General features: G+C 37.6%; 1 protein-coding gene across 1 annotated transcript; it reads left to right on the forward strand.

The window, feature by feature from the left end:
* The first annotated feature begins 2,752 nt into the window (after positions 1–2,752).
* Positions 2,753–20,318, forward strand: LOC108435863 (inter-alpha-trypsin inhibitor heavy chain H3-like). The gene is made up of 22 exons (XM_017711981.2): positions 2,753–2,900; positions 3,067–3,099; positions 3,199–3,222; positions 4,781–4,935; positions 5,027–5,131; positions 6,241–6,403; positions 6,506–6,616; positions 7,454–7,582; positions 7,685–7,801; positions 7,905–8,073; positions 9,075–9,200; positions 10,507–10,688; positions 11,324–11,509; positions 11,786–11,925; positions 15,406–15,566; positions 16,171–16,203; positions 16,335–16,406; positions 16,483–16,596; positions 16,681–16,882; positions 17,694–17,866; positions 18,913–19,024; positions 19,965–20,318. The coding sequence occupies exons 1-22, from the start codon at positions 2,799–2,801 to the stop codon at positions 20,101–20,103; spliced, it is 2,748 nt and encodes a 915-aa protein (XP_017567470.2). The 5' UTR covers positions 2,753–2,798; the 3' UTR covers positions 20,104–20,318.
* Positions 20,319–22,837: the final 2,519 nt, after the last annotated feature.

The following is a 22,837-nucleotide window of genomic DNA, read 5'->3' on the forward strand; positions in this document are numbered from 1 at the left end:
GGTGGCCTGCTGTGACATCATCGATGTCAGTTAGAATTTGAAGTTCTGAACATTCTGCCATTCATTCTCATGGGAGGTTTTTCATTTTAAACTTAATTATATTAAAAACTACCAATCCGATCGACTCCAAAAATACATAGCACAAGTCACAGCGCCGAGACCTTCGAAACGCAGTTTGAACGGAGTCTGTACGTTAAGCGGTTCGGGCTGTATTAATCACAGAATAGTGTGGAAGAAGAATAAGAAGTATGAGAGATAACTACCCCTCTCTGAACTACACAAACTGATGGACTATGCTCAGTTTCCTTGTTGTCCTTTTCAGTGTGCTAACTTTACTGCACTGTGATTTAATTCTCAGGCAGCCTTTCATTTGTTCCAGCTACCTAAAAGCCTCAACTGACCGAATCTGCTGCACACTAGCATGTAGTATCTCACCTGTCCTACTACTAGTACCTAGAATTAATAAAGCTACATCAGAGGGGAGGGCCTTCTCATTCAAAGCCCCCCAGCTTTGGAATAATCTTCCTGTTAATGTTCGGGACTCAGACACAGCCTCAGTTTGTAAGTCTAGGCTAAAAACTTACGTGCATAGTCAAGCCTTTGGTAATTAGTCTTCCCTATCAGATCTAGACTTGCCGGAGTCTCTGTTGCTCTGTTAATACTTTAATCTGTGATCAGTCACTCATTATAGAACTGACTCTGTGTTTTTCTTTACTTTCTTTGCCGAGTTGAACAGCTGCCCATCCTGTGCATCTTGTGCTGCTGCCTCTTCTGCCTTGATCAGGTGCCCACTGCTCGCCAGCCTTCTGGACTGGCTTGACCGCCATTGAGCTTCTTGCTGTATAACGCTGTGCAATCCTCACCCTCAGATGCTGCTGCCGCTGCATAATCATAAACTAATCAAATTAACCACTGCCCACCTGTTTTTCCCACTTTGTACTATAAAACTTTATACTAATAATGTTTGCTATCCGGTGTCGACCAGAGGAGGATGGGTTCCTCTTCTGAGTCTTGGTTCCTCTCAAGGTTTCTTCCTCTTGCCCTTAGGCAGTTTTTCCTTGCCACTGTCGCCACTGGCTTGCTCATGGGGGTTCGACCCGGATTTTCTCTTTTCTTTTTCTTTCTGTAATACTGATTGTTCTGTAAAGCTGCTTAGTTACAACACCTGTTGTAAAAAGTGCTGTATAAATAAACTTTGTTTGCTTGCTTGCTGTCTATCCTCCAAACCTTATGCACTTCCATGGCTGTACTGCTGGGCTGAGACAGCTGTACAGATGTGAAGCTGGACGGTCACTATGGTTACAGTGCGCTGCTAGCCACTAGCTAGCTAACTACATACGCTAACCTTACCTAGCTAGCTAATGTTGGTGCCTTCGCTCAGCAGATCGACCCAGAACTATATAAAAAGTATACTCCAACTAACTGTTAGTGGTGGAGCTTATCTCATTTTATCACCACTCACCTTTTAAAAGCTTTTTCTGACTCTTGCAGTCGTAACTTCAGTCGCCATTCCACTCGATCCGGTCAGTCAGCCAGATGCAGCTCAAAAATCCTCGTTTTTTGGGAGCTGAAAATGTCACCAGGCAGGCAGAGCTGTCTTAATAAGGAATGTAAAAGAGCATCTTATCTTATCACTAAATAAACACGATAAAGCTGCCTGCATTGGCGACGTGAGGCACTTAGGTTACTGTGAACGGCTCATAATGGTCGCGTTCGGCTTTAAACGAAAGAACGGCGGACAGCGCTCGTGCTTCAAAACTGAACATCCCGTGCTCTAATTGGTCTGAAATCCCCGCCAGTCATTTGTTTGTCCTGCCATAGATCTTTCAAGATTAAAGTCAGAGATATAGATTATAGATAGATTAAAGTCAAAGTATGAAGTTGGACATTTAAACAAAGATCTGTTTATTATGTAATTTTACGTGGTGAACCAGTACAGATCGACATACTGCTACTCATACATTTGTTTATTATTGTTTGTGTTTTCCAAATACCTGGAGATCATTTTGATAGTTATACATAGTATATAAAAGAGTTTGTTCTCTTTCTGTTGGGCCATATTAAAAGTCCTAATGGTCTAACTCTGGGCAGCCCTGATCTACTTAAGGAAATAAATTGAAATATAGATGTTGAAGAGAGTAAAGCAAGTGCTTATTTTACATGAAGTTTTGGTTGTATGTGATCTCTAAAGTACCCAGGTTAGCTGTTGAGCACATTCACTTCCTATTAGTTCAAAGTTGTTTTATCTTGGTTCCTAGCTTGTTGTCTCTGGTTACAGCTGTACATTTGACAATAGATCAGTGTTAATCATGGCATGTTTTCTGCAAATGAGCAAAAGGTTGTGACTGACTGTGATTGTACCTTTTACCGATGGAGATAAATGAAAAGTTATTCTGCCATGAATTTCAATGATATAAGGAAACAAGTTTAAACATATTAAGGTAAGGTAAATGGTTTAAGAATTGATTTTTTTTCGTTACTTATACGTCTTAAGATGTTCTTGAGATGTCTTGACTTAAGAAAATGTCTCAAGACATCTTATAAATACTGTCAAGACATCTTAAGACACAGTGATGGCTGGGTATGTTAGACAGTGTGTGTATGTTGCCCTGTACACTTGGATCAGCTAATGAATGGCTTTGCATAAGCTTTGGGTAGATGTAGGGTTAAAAAACTTACATTGATGCTGCAACCTCTTTTTTATTGGCTGAACAGAATAAACACAGTTTACTGATTTACCGGAATGCTGATTATCTGTAAGCTCCTGCACAGAGTCGGTGCTCTTCTCGAGATTCATCATGAGCACAATGTGGACTGTGCTGCTGCTTTGTGTTTCTGTTTATTTGTGCGTTCCATCAAGGTCTTATGGTGCATTCATAATCTCAAGGGATGTCCAACAGGTAATACAACATAATTCAAACTTCTTTAGGGGCTAAATGAATGACACTCATGTTACTGTGTATTTAGTGCCTACTGCTGATGTAAGTAATGCATGTTGAACAACATCACAACAACAACTTTGTTTTATTTAATTAAATATGGAGCATTACCTATAATCTCTTTTAGGATAGTGATGGCACCGTCCTCAAGCTTTTAAAGGTATGGAGGAAAAACAATATAGTGCACATTGTGCCACACATACTTTTCACACATTCTAAAACACCAAATGAATTAATTTTTTACAATTATCTCCAACAGAAACGAAGTGTGGACAGTGCTCTGGTAAGAAGTGTTTAACTGCTCCTAAAAGCAAGCATTTGTGTAAAGCTTTTTCTTAATTATTCACCTCAGTGGGCTTCAAAAGTATTGGTCAATAGTAAACAAAACCCTGGCTTTCACCCACATTAGCAATCAATATGGTCAAAGTTTAAAAAAACAGAAAGCATAAAAAAATTGGAGTAAAAGGTTAAATGAAATGCTTGTACCATAAATTACACTGTAAAGCAATTGTACAGCAAAGCCTTAATTAGGAATTTCATTAATTGTTAAAAAAATCTGCATAGTTAAATCACTGAGATGTAAACAAAGTCAGAAAGGTTTGATATGAAATGCTTTACAGAAATCTAAATTGTTCACAGTGGTGGTGATAGGAACCAGGCGTCCACCTCTAAAAGCTCCTTTACAGAAAGTTACTAGATGAAATGGTCACAAATATGTTGTCTGATGATTGACACCTTGTTGTAGGATAGTGTTGCAATAAGAGTTTTGGCCTCAAACGTACTTTTTAAAATCCATTAATGGCAGAGAGGTATGTGCAGGGTGTTGTAATGTAAAATAGAACCCACAGAAAACATTTTTTCAGATTTTCCATTACTTTCCCATCATCAACATTACATATAAAAACCCAGAAGACACATGCAGATTCACTGGAGCTTTTGGATATTGAATAAAATGGCTATATTTGTGTTACACACATCACAACCCCTGGTTCCTATCAGCACCACTGTAAAGTAGATACAAGTTAGTAAGTTAATTTCACATCAAACCACACTGGGCGATTTTGTTCGTCTCAATAACTGAATTACGCAGAATCTTTTTTTTTCTTTTTTAATAAGTTTGCTATAGCTAAATCTAACATTAATAGCAATATAGCAAAAATATAACAACACAACAGACATTTTCACAATATGCAGTATCTATAATTATATTTTTCTTTTTTTGCTGGAAAACAAAACAAACAAAAAAAGCAGCAGCAGAGCTACATTTTAAGAATATCAGCGGCGTCGCCTAGCCTAGGCTTCTGGAGATATAGCCCTGAATATTTTTAACCAGCTCTGAATGTGAGAGCCACATGTAGTTGGTCAGTAATTGGTCAGAGTTTTTCAAGTACCAAAGATATCAGTAAAATATTTTGTGATGCAATATAATCTCCCTAGATAACAATAAATACTTAAATACAATAAATAAATACATAAAATAAAAACAATAAAATAATAAAAATAATTTAAAAATGCATAAAATAAAAACAATAAATACAATAAATCATGTTCCCCACCCAAATCCAACAGTACAACTGAGAGCTTATTAAAATGTTTACCTGACAAAATTTTGGCTCTTCCATGACGTTGAATGCTTGTGCTTCAAGAGGCAGAAGCCGTGCCTGTTCTTCATTGTGTCTCGGTTAAACTGACAGACAGCAAGACACTTCACTGTATTTGTTTACTGTGCATAGTCTGCATTGTCTGTTTACATCAGCACCAATTTTAACAAGACAAATTCCTCATGCATACTATAATTCCAAATGATCGCATTAAAAAATGGCTCCATCTCTCTCTTTCAGATAGAGGTCCAGAGTGTGAAGATAGACTGCAAGGTGGCGTCTCGTTTCGCCCACACTGTCATGACCTCCACAGTTCTGAACAAGGCCAACTTCTCACAGGAAGTGTTCTTTGAAGTGGAATTACCAAAGACGGCCTTCATCACCAACTTCAGCATGTCAGCCATCGAACATTTATACTGATATTTCATGTTTATTTATGAATTTGTTAAGTCCGTTTGCATGTTCTCATATGTAACATAATTTCAGGGAGATTGACAGCAAGATGTATGTGGGAGAGGTTAAAGAAAAGGAGAAAGCCAAGAAACAGTATGAGAAGGCTGTGTCCTCTGGACAGACTGCTGGTCTGGTCAAGTGAGTGACAACAGAACACCCCTGGTCAAATAACTTGTTTTGTTGAAAATAAGTTAATACATCCTAAACAAAGCATAAAATGTTCCATAATTTTAGCACAGACCACATTTTATGTTTCTTTTTTCCGTTCATATATTAAATTCAGCACATAAACAGTAACTGTGCATTAAAGAAGTGAATTCTCACTTATTTTCACTTAGAAAAAGAACAAAAAACGGAAGAAGTGCCAAGCCTTTTGCATACTACTATATAAACACACTGAAAAATACCTAGTTGAGTATGAAAGTGTGAATAAAATTCAACAAATGTGAACTTAATATATAATGTATGTTATTAATAAATCATTATATCAACTTGAAAACTCAATAATAGCAAAGAGAAATAAAATAAATGTGCAATCAATTAGACTCGACACAAAAAGTAATAAATATTGAAAGTCATTTCAAATTTTGAGCCAGGTTCAACATTGTAGATATTCAAATTGAAAAAGTAAAAGGCCATTAAAACGACTGAAGAAATAAAATTTAATGTGTAAATAATTTATTCATAACATGTTATTTTACTAGTACGACTTTTATTTGAGATGTAATTTAGTTCTACATCTTAAGAATTCATGACATTTCCCCTTTGAAATTGATGATATCAACATTATTTTTCTAGTATGAATACAATTTTAATATAGTTTTCACAAACATGTATTTCTGACACATTGAAATTCACATTAGTACAGTCTGGAACTGATTTCTTACTAATGCAAAATGAATTGTTATTTGTGCTAAATCAACGTGTACCAATTAGATAATGTGATAATTGGTCAAATGAACACTTTACTAACAAAAACTGAATTTATACTATTTAAAAAACTCCACTATAATGTAAGTTAAATTGGGAAATAAGTTATTTTTGGTGATAACTGAATTCTTACGTGCTTGGGGGTCCTAATCGACTAGGTGTGCTTATACAACTTATAGGTTGAAACAGCCCCCATCATGGCTGTGGTCGGGTCACACATACAAGCTGAAGGCAAAAACACCCATTTCCTCTTGCGTTCTACAGCTTGAGTGACTGTTTTACACTGTCAGTTGTGAAATTAACGTTGGTCTTTTCAGGGCCTCAGGTAGAAAGATGGAGAAGTTCTCTGTGTCTGTGAACATCGCCGCCAACAGCAACGTTACATTCACACTTACTTATGAGGAGCTCCTTCAGCGTCGCTTTGGCAAATATGAGATCGTGATTAGAGTCAAACCCAAACAACTGGTCCAACACTTTGAGGTGCAGTAGGTTACTACCTGCTGAATCTGTTTTTATTTATCTCTCTGTTAGTCTCAGACACTCACAGGAACACACATCTCATTTGCACAATCTCACCTACAGATTGCAGCTGATATTTATGAGCCGCAAGGCATTGCGTTTCTGGACTATTCTGCAGCTTTCCTCACCAATGAACTGCTGCCCCTGGTGGAGAAAACTGTTACTGACAAAAAGGTGAATTATTTTTTATGTAATATTTATTTCTTCAACAATGCTGGCAAATAAGGTGCTTATAAATAATTGCAATCTCTACTGAGTGTAATATTTATAGACCTCACTGATGACATCCTTTCTTAAAAAAATAATGTGTAGCGACAAGTTACTAAGACATTATAATAACATATATATATTATTATATATATTAACGCGTGGCCACAACTTAGTAAGGTGTGAGAACAAGATAATTAAGCCAGGGCCACAACTTAGGAAGGCATGGGAATAACTTGTCTCGTTCCCACACCTTACTTAAGTAACACCTTACTTACCTAAGTTGTGGCCATGACTTAATCGACTTGTTCACAGTCCTTACTAAGTTGTGGCCACATATTAAGATTCTGTTCCCATACCTTAGTAGGTTCTGCCCAAAAACTTTTCATTAAACATGAATCAGTTAGGCTTCAGTTAAACATGAATCAGTAAGAAGAAAATTATTAAGCTGTGGCCACAACAATGTAAGGCAGAGGAATGAGAAAATTCGTTGATGATTGTCATGTCCAGATCTTAGTAAGTTGTGATAATTAAATTGTGACTATAACTTAATAAGCTGTGGTAATTACTAAATCATCTTGTTCACATGCCTCACCAGGTTTTGGCCCTATCTTTATCACCTCAAATTGTGGCCTTATTTTAATTTTCTCATTCCCACACCTTACTAAGTTGTGGTCACAACTTAAGCAGCTTCTTTCTGTGCCTTACTAAGTTGTGACCTCAACTTAATTATCTTGTTCCTACGGCTTACCAAGTTGTGGCTTTACAGTCATTACCCTGAATTTCCCAAATCCTTGTTTTTAGGCCCACTTGTCCTTCTCTCCAACTCTGGATCAGCAGAGGAAATGCCCAGACTGTGACGGTACACTAATAGATGGATATTTCTACATTAACTACGATGTCAACCGTGTACAGGATCTTGGTGACATTCAGGTTCAGTTCAGAATAGTGTCCCTTCAAGCAGATGTTTGTGAACACAATCATTTATCAAGCACAACTCTTCTATTTTCATTAATCACTGTCTCTGTGTTTCAGATAGTGAACGGGTACTTTGTACATTTCTTTGCTCCAGCTGATTTACAGCGATTGCCAAAAAATGTAGTGTTTGTGATTGACAGGAGTGGATCCATGAGAGGAAAAAAGATGGAACAGGTAAGATGTTATAGTGGAAAGTCCCATTGAAAATATCCATTAACATCACTATCACAGTGCCCACTTAGGCTTTGTTTTTTAATTGTTTCCCAAACTCTGACAGACTCGAGAAGCTCTACTGACCATTCTGGATGACTTGTATGTGGAAGACCATTTTGGGCTGATCTCATTTGATGATAAGATTGTGAAATGGAGACCATCACTGAGCAAAGCAACAAAGGAAAATGTGAATGCAGCAAAAGAGTTTGTAAAAGCCATTACAGCAGTGGGCTGTAAGTATCGCTACACAGGGTAAAATGAATGGCATCATTTTTTTTTAAACTTGAGAATAAATGAGCTTTCATTTCGGAAAATCTCATATATCAGTGCATTTGCAAAATAAATGACGTTTGGACCACATTTGGATGCAAAGAGAGTGCTTGTGAGAATCCATTTGAAGACTGACAGCCCAGAGAACACCTCAAACCTGGAACACAGTTCTACAGAGTGCAAAATCATGCACTGTACCCTCAGTTTGAGCTTTGGGGGAAAATGCCTGAAGACACCCTGCCTAAATCCTACCTAAAACCAGTTCTGTAGTTTGTAGATTAGCTATCTAAGACTAGGTGCGCAAGATGGCTCTGATAGCATACGATGGCACTTACATTCTATATGGCCATTAAACCTATATGAGCTTGTTGGACATCTCATTCCAAAATTATGGGCATTAATATGGAGTTGCAGTGCAGATTCGGCCATCAGACTGCCAGACAGTGAAATGTGAAAACACTGTTCTACTGTCTCAGTGTCCAGTGGTAGCGTACTTTACATAGCTGTGCTTGATTATTATTATTATTTTTTTTTTTGCACCTGTTAGCCATAGGGGTGGCCTTAAATAAAGAGGGGGTCCACATGTTGTAGGCCATGTAATCTACGTCTGATAATGTCTAAAACAATATCAATGCAATTTCATGTGAATCAATGTGAATTCATGCAATTGTAGCGTAGTTAGAATGAAATGAATGAAAGATTCATGAAAGATTCCTAATGGTTAGATCTGTTCACAAAATGATTACAATGGCTGTAAGTTACAGAATTAAGTTTCATTCAGCTCTGAGATGATGTACCTGTACAGACCTAGAACAAGAACAGATAGGTGACGTGTTAATGTGTTGTCTTTTAAATAAAGTATCTCTCTGAACACCCAGCATCAAAAACATTTAACAGCTGGAAAGTGACTGAAAAAACAAAAACGCAATCATTTAATCTTTTCTTTTTTCCCTTTTCTCTTTAGGGACCAATATCAATGATGCTGTTTTACATGCTGTTAATATACTAACTGCAGCCAAGAAAAACAAAACTGTCCCAGAAAATAGTGCCTCCATGATCATCCTGCTGACAGATGGAGATCCTACCTATGGTATTTTTTTTTTTTTGCAATGTGTACATGCTTATATACAGCTTTTTGATCAGACATAGATTTTTCGTACAGAAAAAGATCATGTAAATGATTCCTTTCTCATGGGAATGAATGGGGCAAAAGTTTGAGCACTTGACTTTTATTATGATGATACAAGTATAGCAATGCAACCACCTGGGATACCACAGCAACCACTTAGCAACATCTTACCAAACATCTGGAATACTATAGCAACCATTTAGCAACACCTTAGCAAGCACCTGGGATAGCATAGCAACACCTTAGCAAGCACCTGGGATACCATGGCAACTAGCTACCTCCGGGAAATTGCTTAAAATGCATAAATCACTGTACATTTTGTTCAGGAAATGTACGTTTCTACTACTAAAACTGACACCTTAAAAATCATAATGAAGCATGGAAGGTTTTGAGGTGTTTAACATTAATTCATACATTGGCAGGCTTTTATAGAAAACAGGAAAGTTTTGTCATTTTAATAGTTTCCTATGCTATAATAGTTTTATTAGCTTAAACATTTTGAGCCAATTTTTCAAAGGAACAGTAACAACCATAGCTAAAGTGTTACTTAAATTTACAAAGAGTGAATTTAAAGCTCAGTAGACTGTTACTGGTTATGAACACTTGTTCATAATTTACAATTCAAGAGTTGTGGGGAGAATGGGCCTTAAATAGCCTACAATGACCTACAACGACCTGTATTGTGCGTAAAAAAAGTTAAAACTTAACACAGAAAACAGACAAATTACCTGATCAAACATGACAGTAAAAGACAGGCAAGCAGGTCTAGTAAACTGTAAGCAATTAGCTTTCCAGCTTACAGTTGAGGAATACTCCAGTTAAAATGAAAAAACACTGCTACTTCTGTGGTGAACAAACTCACATCCTACAGTGATGCCATTTCAGTTTTTAGAATGAGATTTTCTGGTAAGAAAACACTCTTCTGATGATCTATTGTGAAGGTGAAGAGAATTTTGGAAAAAAGGTGCTTTGTGGTGGATTTTTGGGGGCAAGATGTTTTGAAATATTCTTTTTTGTTAGCTGATGAAAGACAAGAAAGAATACAGCAAGACACATTACTGATAGAGAGCCAAATATTCTTAGCTGTAATGTTTTTAAAACTTTTACAGCCAAATAACTACAACTCAGCTCAAATCAATGTTTAATATGTTGATAAAAGCCACATTAGGTCTTTTATCCACTATACATATAAATACCTGCTCAGATGAACAGTTTCTTTAGAAAGAACAACAAAGATCTTTTAAGAATGTTACATCCTTTTCTTTAGGTGAGAAAAACCTAGACACAATAAAACACAATGTCCAGACTGCCATTGGTGGAAACATGAGCCTCTTCTGTTTGGGCTTTGGCTTTGATGTGGACTATAGTTTTCTGGATGTGATGGCGAAGCAGAACGATGGTCTAGCTCGCAGGATCTATGAGGCATCAGATGCCATTCTTCAGCTGCAGGTACAAACCAGAGACTGCTTTCATTTGCTGTTCCACCAGCAGGACAGTTAAGGAGGTTAACTGGGCCTTAATAATAGCACTTAGATAGCAAATAGATACATAATAATAGCACCTTATAATAGATAGATAATAATAGCACCTTAAATAACGGCACTGCTGCACTTTAATTGCATTGAAATCTTACAAATGTCTAGTTACTTAGGTCTCCAACAAATGATTGCCAACAGTGATCATTAGAACAGAAAGAACTGTAGAAAATGTATAACTGCACCTTTTCAGACTAATATCGTTTTCTTTACATTAAGGTCTATCCTGTTATTTTGACCAAAAACACCAAAATGTCCATTTGTATGTTTAGGGCTTGATTTTGCTTAAGGCTTGAATACAGAATATACTGCGCCAGACTAAGTCATCCACAAGAAGTGTACAAACTCTGTGTTATTACGTTAAAACTGCCTTCTTATGTTGATTATATAGACTATACATTAAAATCGAACTGCTTGCTATTTGAAAACTGCACTCAAATTGAGATTTCTATTTAAAAACAATCATCTTTCTGATTTAGTGAGCACCTGAATTATGTTACAAGCATGATGGCACAATCTTAAGGCTGCAAATGCATTCTTTATTCAAAGGGATTCTATGACGAAGTGGCAAGTCCTCTCCTATCAGAAGTACATTTTAATTATCCAGAAGACAAAGTGAACTCCCTGACTGGCAGTTATTTCAAGCAGCTCTTCAATGGTTCTGAGATTGTGATCGCAGGCCAACTGAACGACATCCAGATGAATGATTTTGCAGTTGAGGTTTCTGCTCAGGGGGTGAGAAACTAACTTCATTCTTAAAAAACAATTCTTAATGGTTTGAAGCTCTGGATGCATGTTTCTAGGAAATCCTTTTTGATTGGAATAGAAGTTCTTCGTGACACGGAGGTTCTTCAAACTTTACAAAGGGTCTTCACATTGATAAGTTGTGAAAGGTGGATTAGACCCTTATTAAGACTATACAGCAGAGAATGCATGGAAATGTAAAATAACACAGTATAAGGCTGGATGCAAGCTGCTTCTAATGGCCTTAATCGCTTTCTTGTTCTCCAGGCAGGGAATGACTTTGTGGTGAAAGGTCAGGCCAGTGCTCAGAAGTGGGATACCATTTTTCCTGATCAAGAGTACATTTTTGGAGACTTCACAGAGCGTCTCTGGGCATATCTTACCATCCAACAGCTCCTGGATAAAAAGTGAGTGTTACAATGGGCTATATTTGAAGCCTACCTACATAAGGTCTTTGAAACATACATATAGGCATTGAATAAGATATTTCTAAAGCAAGACAACATAAGTGTTAACACTTATGCTGTCTTGCTTTAGAAATATCTTACCAAAGTGACAGACAACCAAAGTGACAGACGTTAGTTCCATATATAAGAATATTATGAAGTATCTTTGCCAAGTAATGGAACTTAAAGCAGAGGCCAATTTAAGAACCCTGCATATTAGTATTTGTATGTGAGTTAAAGTGCAAAGATTAAATTTTTTTTAGGGCAACCGTATTGGCTACAGACGTGAACAGCTAACCCTGCTTTTCATGTCTGTAGTACCACAGGCATCCTATATACACTCACCGGCCATTTTAATAAGTACTAGTAAAAGGTTGGACCAGCTTTTGCCTTCAGAGCTGCCTTAATTCTTCATGGTATACTTTCAACAAGGTGTTGGAAACATTCCTCAGAGATTTTGGTTGGTTATTTGAGGTACTGTTGCTTTTCTATCATCTTGAACCAGTCTGCCCATCTCCTCTGACCTCTCACATCAACAAGGCATTTTTGTCCACACAACTGCCGCTCACTGGATATTTTCTCTTTTTCGGACCATTCTCTGTAAACCCTAGAGAGGCTTGTGCATGAAAATCCCAGTAGATCAGCAGTTTCTGAAATACTCACCCAAGCCCGTCTGGCACCAACAACCATGCCATGTTCAAAGTCACTTAAATCACCTTTGTTCTCCAATTCTACTCTTGGTTTGCACTTCAGCAAGTTGTCTTGACCACCTCTACATGCCTAAATGAATTGAGTTGCAGCCATGTGATTGGCCGATTAGCTATTTGTGTTAACAAGCAATTGAACAGATGTACCTAATAAAGTGTCTGGTGAGTGTAGAAACTGTTCAGTTAATATAACATGTAAACTGTAGTAACCACGACCAGTTTTGAGACAACTAACACCTCACCTGTTGAGAAACTCCCAGTAGCTGAGGAGAGCTGCGCTCTAGCCATTCCCCTGTCTGAGGTGGTAAGATCCTTCAGGGCAGTTAACCCATGCAAGTCACCCGATCCCAATGGCATCCACAGCCCGGTACTTAAAGCATGTGCCAATCAGCTGGCTGAGGTTTTCACTGACATCTTTAACCTCTCCTTAAGACTGTCAGTGATTCCCAAGTGCTTTAAGGAAACCACATTTGTTCCAGTCCTGTCACCTGCCTGAATGACTACCGCCCCGTTGCACTGACATCTACAGTTATGAAGTGCTTTGAGCAGCTGGTCAAACAACGTCTGCTCAACACTTCCAGCCACCATGGACCACCCTCACCAATTTGCATACCACTCCAACAGATCCACAGACGACGCCATTGCACTAACGATACACACTGCTCTCACACACCTGGACAGAAAGAACACATATGTAAGAATGCTGTTCATAGATTACAGCTCAGCATTCAACACATCCCTACCGAACTCATTCCTAAGCTCACAGACTTGGGTTTGAACTCTCATCTGTGCAACTGGATACTGGACTTCCTGATGAGCAAAGTTGGGAAAGCTGGGAACAGCTTCTCTTCCACACTGACTCCGAGCACAGGGGCTCAGCCCCCTCCTGTACTCCCTGTATACACGACTGTGTAGCCAAACACACGTCTAACATCATCTTCAAGTTTGCTGATGACACCACCATCCTAGGCCTCATCACTGATGGAGATGAAACGATGAGACGAGGTCAGCGCTCTGTCAGAGTGGTGCCACGACAACAATCTCTGTCTCAACATCAGCCAAACAAAGGAGATGATTGTGGACTACAGGAAACAGCAGAGGGGTGATCAATCTCCCCCATTCATCAATGGAGCCGAAGTGGAGAGAGTCAGCAGTGAGAAGTTTCTCGGCCTACAGCGTCTTTTCTTCCTGCGTAGGCTCAGGAAGTTTGGTCTGCCTCCTCAGATCCTCACCAACTTCTACAGGTGCTCTCCATAGAGTGTATCCTCACAGGCTGCATCATATATATATATATATATATATATATGTATGTGTGTGTGTGTGTGTGTGTGTGTGTTTGTGTGTGTGTGTATGTGTGTGTGTGTGTCACGCCTGCTACCAAGCCACATATGCTTCAGGACTAGAATTCCCAAGATCCATTCCAGGGTCACATGACCCAGGACACAACACCATCGACCTATCAGAGATCCAGATCACCTGAATTCCTCACAGCTGTGTAGTATGGTCATGTGATAGTTTTGGATAGATATAAGCCCAGGCTTTAGTTTAGTTTTTTTTTTCCTGTCTTTATTGTCTTCGTGTATGACTGGATTTTGCCTTGCCTTGCCTTGCCCTATCTTGTGATGTTTGCCTTGGTTATTGTATGGATTATCCTGGATATGACTGGATTGACTCTTCTCGGCCTGTCCCCAAGTACAACTTCACCTTTGTTTTTGAACCGCGAGCATCTGCTTTCTGATCACACGTCACAATATATTACTTATTTTCTGTAGAGTGATTACCTGAGCCTCACCACAAGCCACATTAATGTCTTGACATGTTGTGCAAATGACAAATAAATTTGAAACATGAAACTATCAAGTTATCTGTCCCTTGGCACAAATATTTGAAGGGCTCCTACCTGGCTAACATTTTTTTTCCTGCTCTTTTTATTGAGGAATAAAAGCAAAACAGACATATCCAGTAGTTCCACACATTCAAAAACTTCCTCAATTTCTGGCTAACATTTTTGAGTGGACAGTGAATTTTTATGATCTCGCAGCAGCCTATGCAGCACCACAATGGCATATTAACTGTAGTATTAGGCATGTAACTGCTTGTAAGTGCTTTTTTTTTCCAACTGAGACAAAACACTAGCAAGATTACACACATTTTAATGTGATCACAGGATAAAATAGAACTAACAAAGAATGCAACACTTTCTGGCTTTGGAAAATGGCATCTTCTACTATACTGAAGTTTCAGGTCTTGCTCTTACAGAACCCCCCAGGAACATCTTTTGAATGTCTGGAGCTTCAAATTCAAAATACATTCACAGGAACACTAGCTTGCTGCAAAAAAAAAAAGAAAGCTTGATCGAGGTTAAGGCAGATAGTGAAACATTTGGTAAGAAGTGATTGGAGGGAAGAATTTAAATGTCTGCTTTTGTCTATTTTTATTTTTCAACTTCACTTTAATACAGGTGCTGTCTTTTATACTGTGTGGATATTTTATCATGAATTCACCAACATACATGCTCCAAAATAACTTGTAATCAATGCTTTTTACATTAACTTTAAAAAAAAAGTTAGTGAAAAGATGATCTACCATTTTGGAGATACTTGTTTTTCTTTGGACAGCAATGATATAAGTAGGTGTAATATGGCCTATGAACAACACTCCTAGTATCCTAGTGAGTATGTTCTCATTCATACATTACAAAATCAGACTCACAATGGTTGGCATTTACTCACAGAGACAAGGGTACTCCTGAGGAAAAGGCGAACGCCACAGCTGAAGCACTGGAACTCTCCCTGAAATATAACTTTGTCACCCCGCTGACCTCCATGGTTGTCACTAAGCCTGAAAATGAGGACAAGCCAGAAGATGCATTCATTGCTGACAAGCTAACTGAAGGTATGAATAAAATGTAGGCTGATCTAACTGTTTAAAATTTTATAATAATTAATACTTGCTTTGAACCCTTTTTGTTTCACTAAAGATAATAAAAATCCTACCTTCAAGCTACATCATACAGGGGAATACTGGACAAAAACTTTGCTATAAACATAAAAAAAAACTTCATTAAGGGAATCCTCTGGATTGTCAAAGGCAATTTATAAAAATGGGCACTAAGTAATAGGTAACTAAGGTACTATAGTTATGTTAGGGAGCAGAGCTGGGATGCAATGGACTGCAAGCACTCAGAATATGTATTCAGAATACAGAAGTATCTTGATTTAGTCCATGTTACGAAATTTTTAAATGTATTCAGAATAGAGGTTTTCAGGTTTAGGAAAATATGTTTAGAATACTTATCCACTAAATTAAAAGGAAAAAAACATACAATCTTTAAAACAACCTCATCATTCAAAGATAATTTGGAATGTTAGTATATCATGCCATGTTTTACCTGTGGTATATTTTTATGTAGCAGTTTTCTACTGGCTCTAAAGTAATACAATGCAGCTACATCATTAAGCGCTGTATCACTAACAATCTGTTTTGCACTGATTTACAGATCAGCGTAAATTTACAGGCACTTCAATTCCAAGTAAGAACTGAACCCATTCAACAGACTTTAAAGACTACACTGTTATTCTGAGCTTCAGTTTCATATCTGTTGCATAGCAAATGTGAATTGCAATATAAATAATTTTGTTTTTCTACTTCATCTGATTCTAGGTCAAACTGTTCCTCAGACCGGAACTGTTCCTCAGACTTCCTATAGTTATGCTTCATCACCTGTAAATTTCGGTAAGCATGTTTATTAAACCTTCTACATAATAACCAAACACCCAAACATAAGGTAACTAGACTATTTTGTTGACAGTTGATGGAGATCCACATTTCATCATTGAGTTACCAGATAAAAATGATGCACTGTGCTTCAACATCAATGACAAACCAGGTACCATCTTCAACCTGGTTAAAGACCCTCTGACAGGTGAGCATGTGGTGGTATGCAAAGATATTTAGACTGTAGGAGTCCTTTGTGAGAGTTCTCTAACATCCAACCTTTTCTTAACAGGGACTGTAGTAAATGGACAAACCATTGGAGACAAGAAGGTGGACCCTGCTAACAAAAACAACACCTACTTTGGGTGCTTTGGGATCATTCATGAGAAGTTTGGTATCAGATTAATGGTGTCCACACAGGAGATCTTAGTGTCTGAACATGGCAAACAGACAAAACTCTTCTGGTCTGACAATACCTCTGTCAAAGGCCTCAAGTAAGTATGATACTGGAATTTCGCTGATGGCAGTGTATGCCTATCAAGAAGACTAGCCAGCATGCCCTGGAATCACATTGCTATACAATTTAAAAAAGAACTCCTGCTAAATCTTGTTAAGTAAAATAATTTGGTATAGAACCATGAAAACACACAGAACCATTTGCATCATTTAAGAGTTCTTTGTAGTAGGAAATGGTTCTTCAGATTCATGGAAATTATGCTGTAGAAGCTTCTGTAGATTCTTTTTGAAAAAAAGTTCTTTAAGCTTGTCAAGCTTGTAACAACTGAAGAACCCTTTGTGGTGCTATACAGAACCACTTACAGCGAATTCTCCATCTGTACAAATGACCCATTCACACTACAAAGAACCCTTTAATCATGCAAAGGGATCTTTGACTGTTCCTGATTCTATACTATCTTTACTTAAAAAACCCTCTGAAGAAGCATCTTTGTTAAGAATCTAGAAAACAGTTCAATATCAGTTCAATAAAAGGGAATGTGCAAGATAAATAATACAATGGTATAAATTTAAAAACATCAATATAATTTAAGTTCATTACGCAAGACATCCAGACATTCAGAGCTGCTATTTCCCAACCTGTATAGTCCAAACTCTAACCTTAAATGGGAACCTTAGAGCGTTTCTTTTGCATTCTGATCACTTTGTTTAGGCTGGTAACATGCAGAATAGCTTACTGCTAATTCAACATCACAGTGAAACATCACTTCATGCCATCAGTGTACAAATTCATCATTTAGTGAAGTGTTAACCATGGTTACAATGTTGATTATTTTCCCTTTCCTCCAGCATGGACCTGCAAGTAACCAAAGATCGCAGTCTAACAGTGACCCTGAGGAACTCTGTGAAATTTGTTATTATGCTGCACAAAGTGTGGAAGAAGCACCCCTACCACCAGGACTACCTGGGCTTCTACACCCTGGACAGCCATCTTTTCTCCCAAAGAGTCCATGGCCTGCTTGGTAAGACATTACAATCCTCATTGCTTATCCTTTTTTTCTCACATACAATCATCTGAATGTGATGTAATGTGAACTTAATGGTTAACATTAGCATGGGTTAGTGACTCATATCTGTCATCAGTGTAAATGAGCTTGCTCCATGAATCATGAATTCAGAACAAGCCTTATATAAAACTGTAATGAAACAGTCCACATTACCAGGTTGAAGTGGCACTATTTCATTTTTTTTCGTTAACATGGGATTTTTTTTTTCTGAGCTGGACACCCAAATCAAATGTTTTCAAATCAGACCAGAGCCACTTTGGCTACATTCATATTACAAGCCTCAATTCTTATTTTCTTCCAATCTATTTAAATTGAAGGTCCACATTTGTGTAGGTAAAGGAATCAGATCTGTAATTAATGTGAATGACTGCATAGTGAAGCAACCCTTATGTGCACATCCTAATGAATAATGTGTCATAATTTAACTACATGCATCACAAACAACTAAGGCTATGTTTGACATCTATTAATATAAGGCAACATTCAGGGAGCTGATGGGCAGTTGAACTGTCACTAAAAATTATTAATATTATTATTGTAACACTACAGTATCAGTAATGTTACATAACCCTTTAAATGGCCACAGATTTAAGCTCAGCCAGTTTTCATTGAAGTCCCTGTAGTTTCTGAATAATAATCCTTAGTATTTAATAAGCCTAAAATTTTGTGGTTAAGTAGGGATTTTATCTTTCCTCTCCTAGGTAACAGTACAATATTTATAAACAAATTCATCACATAATTTATTTTTAAGAAACAGTTATTCAGATACATTTCTCATATAAATTCCTCTTATAATAAACATCGCAAGAGCAATGAATTATAGTATCCTTCCAAAAATGTTATTTCAGCGTATAATTGGCTAATATAGGTGCCACTCATGCATTTCTCACCTTAAACAGAGTGGTTTCTCATCTTAAGGATCATTTTATTTGTTTATTTATTTGACAATTCAAGCACATCCGTATGCTCCAGACCTAAATATGTTCTCCTTCCCTCTATAGGACAGTTCTATAATGGTGTACAGTTTGAGGTGAGCGAGCTCTTTGCTGGTAAAGATGTGGACAAACTTGATGCCTTCATGTTGGTGAAGGGACACAGGATTTTAGTCACAAGGTAAACGCAAACCACCAAATACATACATGCATACTTCCAACATTTATATATTATAATAGAATATTATATAATATTAAATAATATAATATAAATATATATAATATATTAAATGTAAATGAAAAATATTTACATATAGGGACAGTGAAGGTGGAGCAGTTTGGAGATAAAGCCAGAGAGGCCAGGTTGAGATGGTTTGGACATGTGTTGAGGAGGAATAGTGGATATATTGGCCAAAGAATGTTGGAGATGGAGCTGCCGGGTAGAAGGAGAAGAGGTAGACCTCAGAGAAGGTTCCTGGATGTAGTGAAGGTGGACATGGAGATGGTTGATGTAAAAGTAGAGGAGGCAATGGATAGGGCAAGATGGAGGCAGATGATCCGCTGTGGCGACCCCTAAAGGGAGCAACCGAAAGAAGAAGAAGAAGATTTGAAGTGTTCTATGTTGTGTATGAATATATAGCAGCAGATTGTTTAATTTCATTGGAAACTTGTTTTTCTCACAACTCACATTGTGAAACATGACAAATCTGGTTTCCAACAGCTCAAAGGTTTTACTGGTAATGAACTGAAAATAGGAGCTTGCATGCTACTCAAGACAGAAGCTGAATGCAAACCATGTTGACTCTTGCATAGCAGGCTCCAATGTTTTAATTCTAAATGTACAGCATCTGTATTATTTGCATATATCTTGTAGTTGTTCTTGCACAACAAAAGATTTTCATGTCATAACAAAACTCCATATCTGAAATGATAACCTTATACTAAAAATGTTACTGCACTTTAATGTAAAGAGGTTTTATTCTTCTATTGGTCTATTCATCACGAAATGTTCACACAGTGTAAAGAAGAAGTATAAATAAAAAAAAAATCTTTTAATCAAAAACAACTATAGTAGACTACTACTTATGCTAACTCTGTACCTCATGACTCTGTGTTAACAGGGGCTGGCAGAAAGACTTCAGAAATGATGTGAAGAACGGAGAAAATGTGCCCTGCTGGTTCATTCATAATAACGGAACTGGGCTCATAGATGGAGACCTCACAGACTACATTGTCTCTGGCCTCTTCAAGACCAACTGAGAGAGTACTCATGTACATTAAAGCATTAATACAAGATATAACCAGTTATGTCCATTTAAGCAACAAAGAAAACACTGGCCTGTCAAAATGCTAATCAAACATGCTTCTCAACTGTCAAGAGTAGTTCTGTGATTGATGCATATTAACAGCAGGCTCCTTCTATCCTCTTTTCGTGCTTTATCCTTGGAATTATCAATAAACCCTTGAAGAGCTGCCATGTTTTTGTTTTGTTTTTTGGCCGTTTTTAATTTTTAGTATTACTTAATATAACTGAAATTCAGGTATTTGGTTAAAATCTAAAGGCAACATCAGAGCTTTGAACAGTCTTCACTGTAAAAGCCACTTCAGAGGAAAAAGCAAGGAAAGACGCATGTTTCTGTATGACCCAGAAAGGACTCCAAAGAATCACCACTACAGCATGACCTGTCTGGTTTATCCACTCCCATCCCGTTCAAATTCGCACTTACCCACACGAACAACAGTCTATCCACAACCAGCCATCAAACTCCCAACAGAAAAGACAGTCCTACCAACTGTGAATACAGGATTAGCCACAGTAGTGGCTGGAGCAGACTAACCACATTTTCAATATGGTAGACTCTAGGGCTCTAGCCAAGGCCATCTTTGTCGAGTCTAAGACAAGTCCCAAGACCACAACTAGCCATTAGCAAGTCATGACCAAGGCCAAATGAAAGAGAGACAGAGTCAAGACTGTGTCCAAATGAAAACAAGACTGAGTGACTGCAAATTTACAATACTTTGCTTTCCACGTAACAAAACAGGATACAAATATAATTTTCTCAAATTCAAATCATAATGAAATACCTCCTGTCTTACTTGTAAATACAAATGTGATACGGTATGAACTGCATTCAACGTCTGCTCTGAAAGAATCCAACCAGTACCCATACTGAATTCTCTGAATGAATGCAATCTGAACTCTGAATGAATTCAGTCAATTCCTGTATCAGGGAATAACATGAAAACGTGGCCAGAAACAACAGCCTGTCTGTTTTTGTCTTAATGGTTTAATTAAGTCAGTTCATTTACTTGGCTGTTCTGAGTAATACTTGTTTGACAGTGCTGGCATCAAAATTATAGCATGATATATTCTGATTCCCTTCTGACAGAAAGTCAAACTAAAGCCTTTTCTTGGGTAAAATGAAATGTTCCGATCAACACTGTCATTCATGATATCAACAACCCTTCTTGTCCTTTTATCTGCTCTGATTATCTGCCCCTTGTTTTGAGAGAATACAATACAGAAAAGTAGAGTTTGAAAATTTCAGAAAACTGAAATTAACCACTTCTGTGCAACACCTTCACGCTGTAAACCAGCCTTCCCACCAAACATCACTAACCAGCTTAACTCTGCTCTCAATATTAAACCTATACTGTTAGCTAACTAGCTAGGTGCAGATGTGCACCTTTGACTACATTTAACAACAGTTAGTTAGCAGAACCGTGCAAGGCTGTCAAATTCAGTAAACACCAGTAAAACATAGCAAACAAAACAAATCCAGTAAAAACATAGACAAGATGTGCATAGGCAAGTGTTATAGGTGTATTGGACGTATAGTGCATAGTCAGATATTCAAGTGTATCATGTATATAGACAGAAATGTGCATGGTGAATTGCAGTACAGTACAGTATTGGTAAAAAAAGATGTAAACAGTGATCTGTATATAAAGTGTACAGAGTACAGAGCATCGCAAACTAACCATTATCATAAATTCTGTACTTAACCCAAGATATATTAACATTAATATAACTGTAAACAGTGTGAGAATTACAGATGAAGCCTTTTTGTTGGTTTCAAGACAAAGGATTAAGAGGATTGCTGAGGAATACTGAGATGCTGTCTCTATGAGTCCATGAAGGAAAATTCCCATTCTGTACTGAACATGACATGGAGCATAACATGACTGAATAACATGACTGAAAATACATCAGTATTTGTAAAGATGCTACCAATACTAAATTAATATTGTTTCTACACATTTACATAATGAGCATTTGGCATTTAAAAACAAATATGCTGATTTGTTGAGTTCTGTCTGCGGCTTTGTGGTCCCCGACTTGAGCTGGCGGTCTGAAGGCTGTCATAACGGTAGCAGTCAGCAGGGTTTTCAGCAGTACTCCGCAGTCTGCTCCATACCAGCCATTATTTACATTACCGTGTGGTAATGGATTATAAGGTTAACATCCCGAATGAGAGCACAGAAACCATTAAGAGTTTCTGTTGGTTCTCAGGGGTTTGTATTGTGTTTTGGCTTTTACTTGATAATGTAAATGAATGATTTAGCAGGTGACCTAGTGACTGATTCGTGACTGATTCGTGTTAAATGAGGGGTGTTGAGTTGGTGGAGTTATACTTTCATATCGATTTCACCCATAAAGAAACACTCAGTCTCCCTGTCTCTCCTGCACCTCATTACCAGCCTGTTATTAGCAGAAAAAAAAAACATTTTCAGTTCTACTTGGAAACTAATGGTCTCTAATGGTAACCATTAGGAGGCAAAAAAAAAAACATTTTTAAAATCCTAATGGTCTTTATTCAGGAGGGGTTACCGTGTTGCTGCCAGCTTGCACAATATCACTCTGGCAAGGTTGACTGTTGCTGACTATCAAGCAACCGTGTGCTTATTATTTTATTATTAAGTTTTAAGGTCGCAATTAAATGTTAATGTAACAGTAAAACTTACTGACATCATAATCTATGATGAACGCGCT

This window comes from Pygocentrus nattereri, chromosome 21, assembly GCF_015220715.1.
Source record: "Pygocentrus nattereri isolate fPygNat1 chromosome 21, fPygNat1.pri, whole genome shotgun sequence".
Taxonomy (NCBI): domain Eukaryota; kingdom Metazoa; phylum Chordata; class Actinopteri; order Characiformes; family Serrasalmidae; genus Pygocentrus; species Pygocentrus nattereri.

What these genes read in the sequence shown, in the direction of transcription:
- LOC108435863 (XM_017711981.2), top strand. Translation starts at nt 2,799, where the DNA reads ATGAGCACAATGTGGACTGTGCTGCTGCTTTGTGTTTCTGTTTATTTG. An exon ending in CAACAGCTCCTGGATAAAAA is followed by an intron (nt 11,926 to 15,405) that starts GTGAGTGTTACA and finishes ATTTACTCACAG; the next exon opens with AGACAAGGGTACTCCTGAGG. An exon ending in CACAGGATTTTAGTCACAAG is followed by an intron (nt 19,025 to 19,964) that starts GTAAACGCAAAC and finishes CTGTGTTAACAG; the next exon opens with GGGCTGGCAGAAAGACTTCA.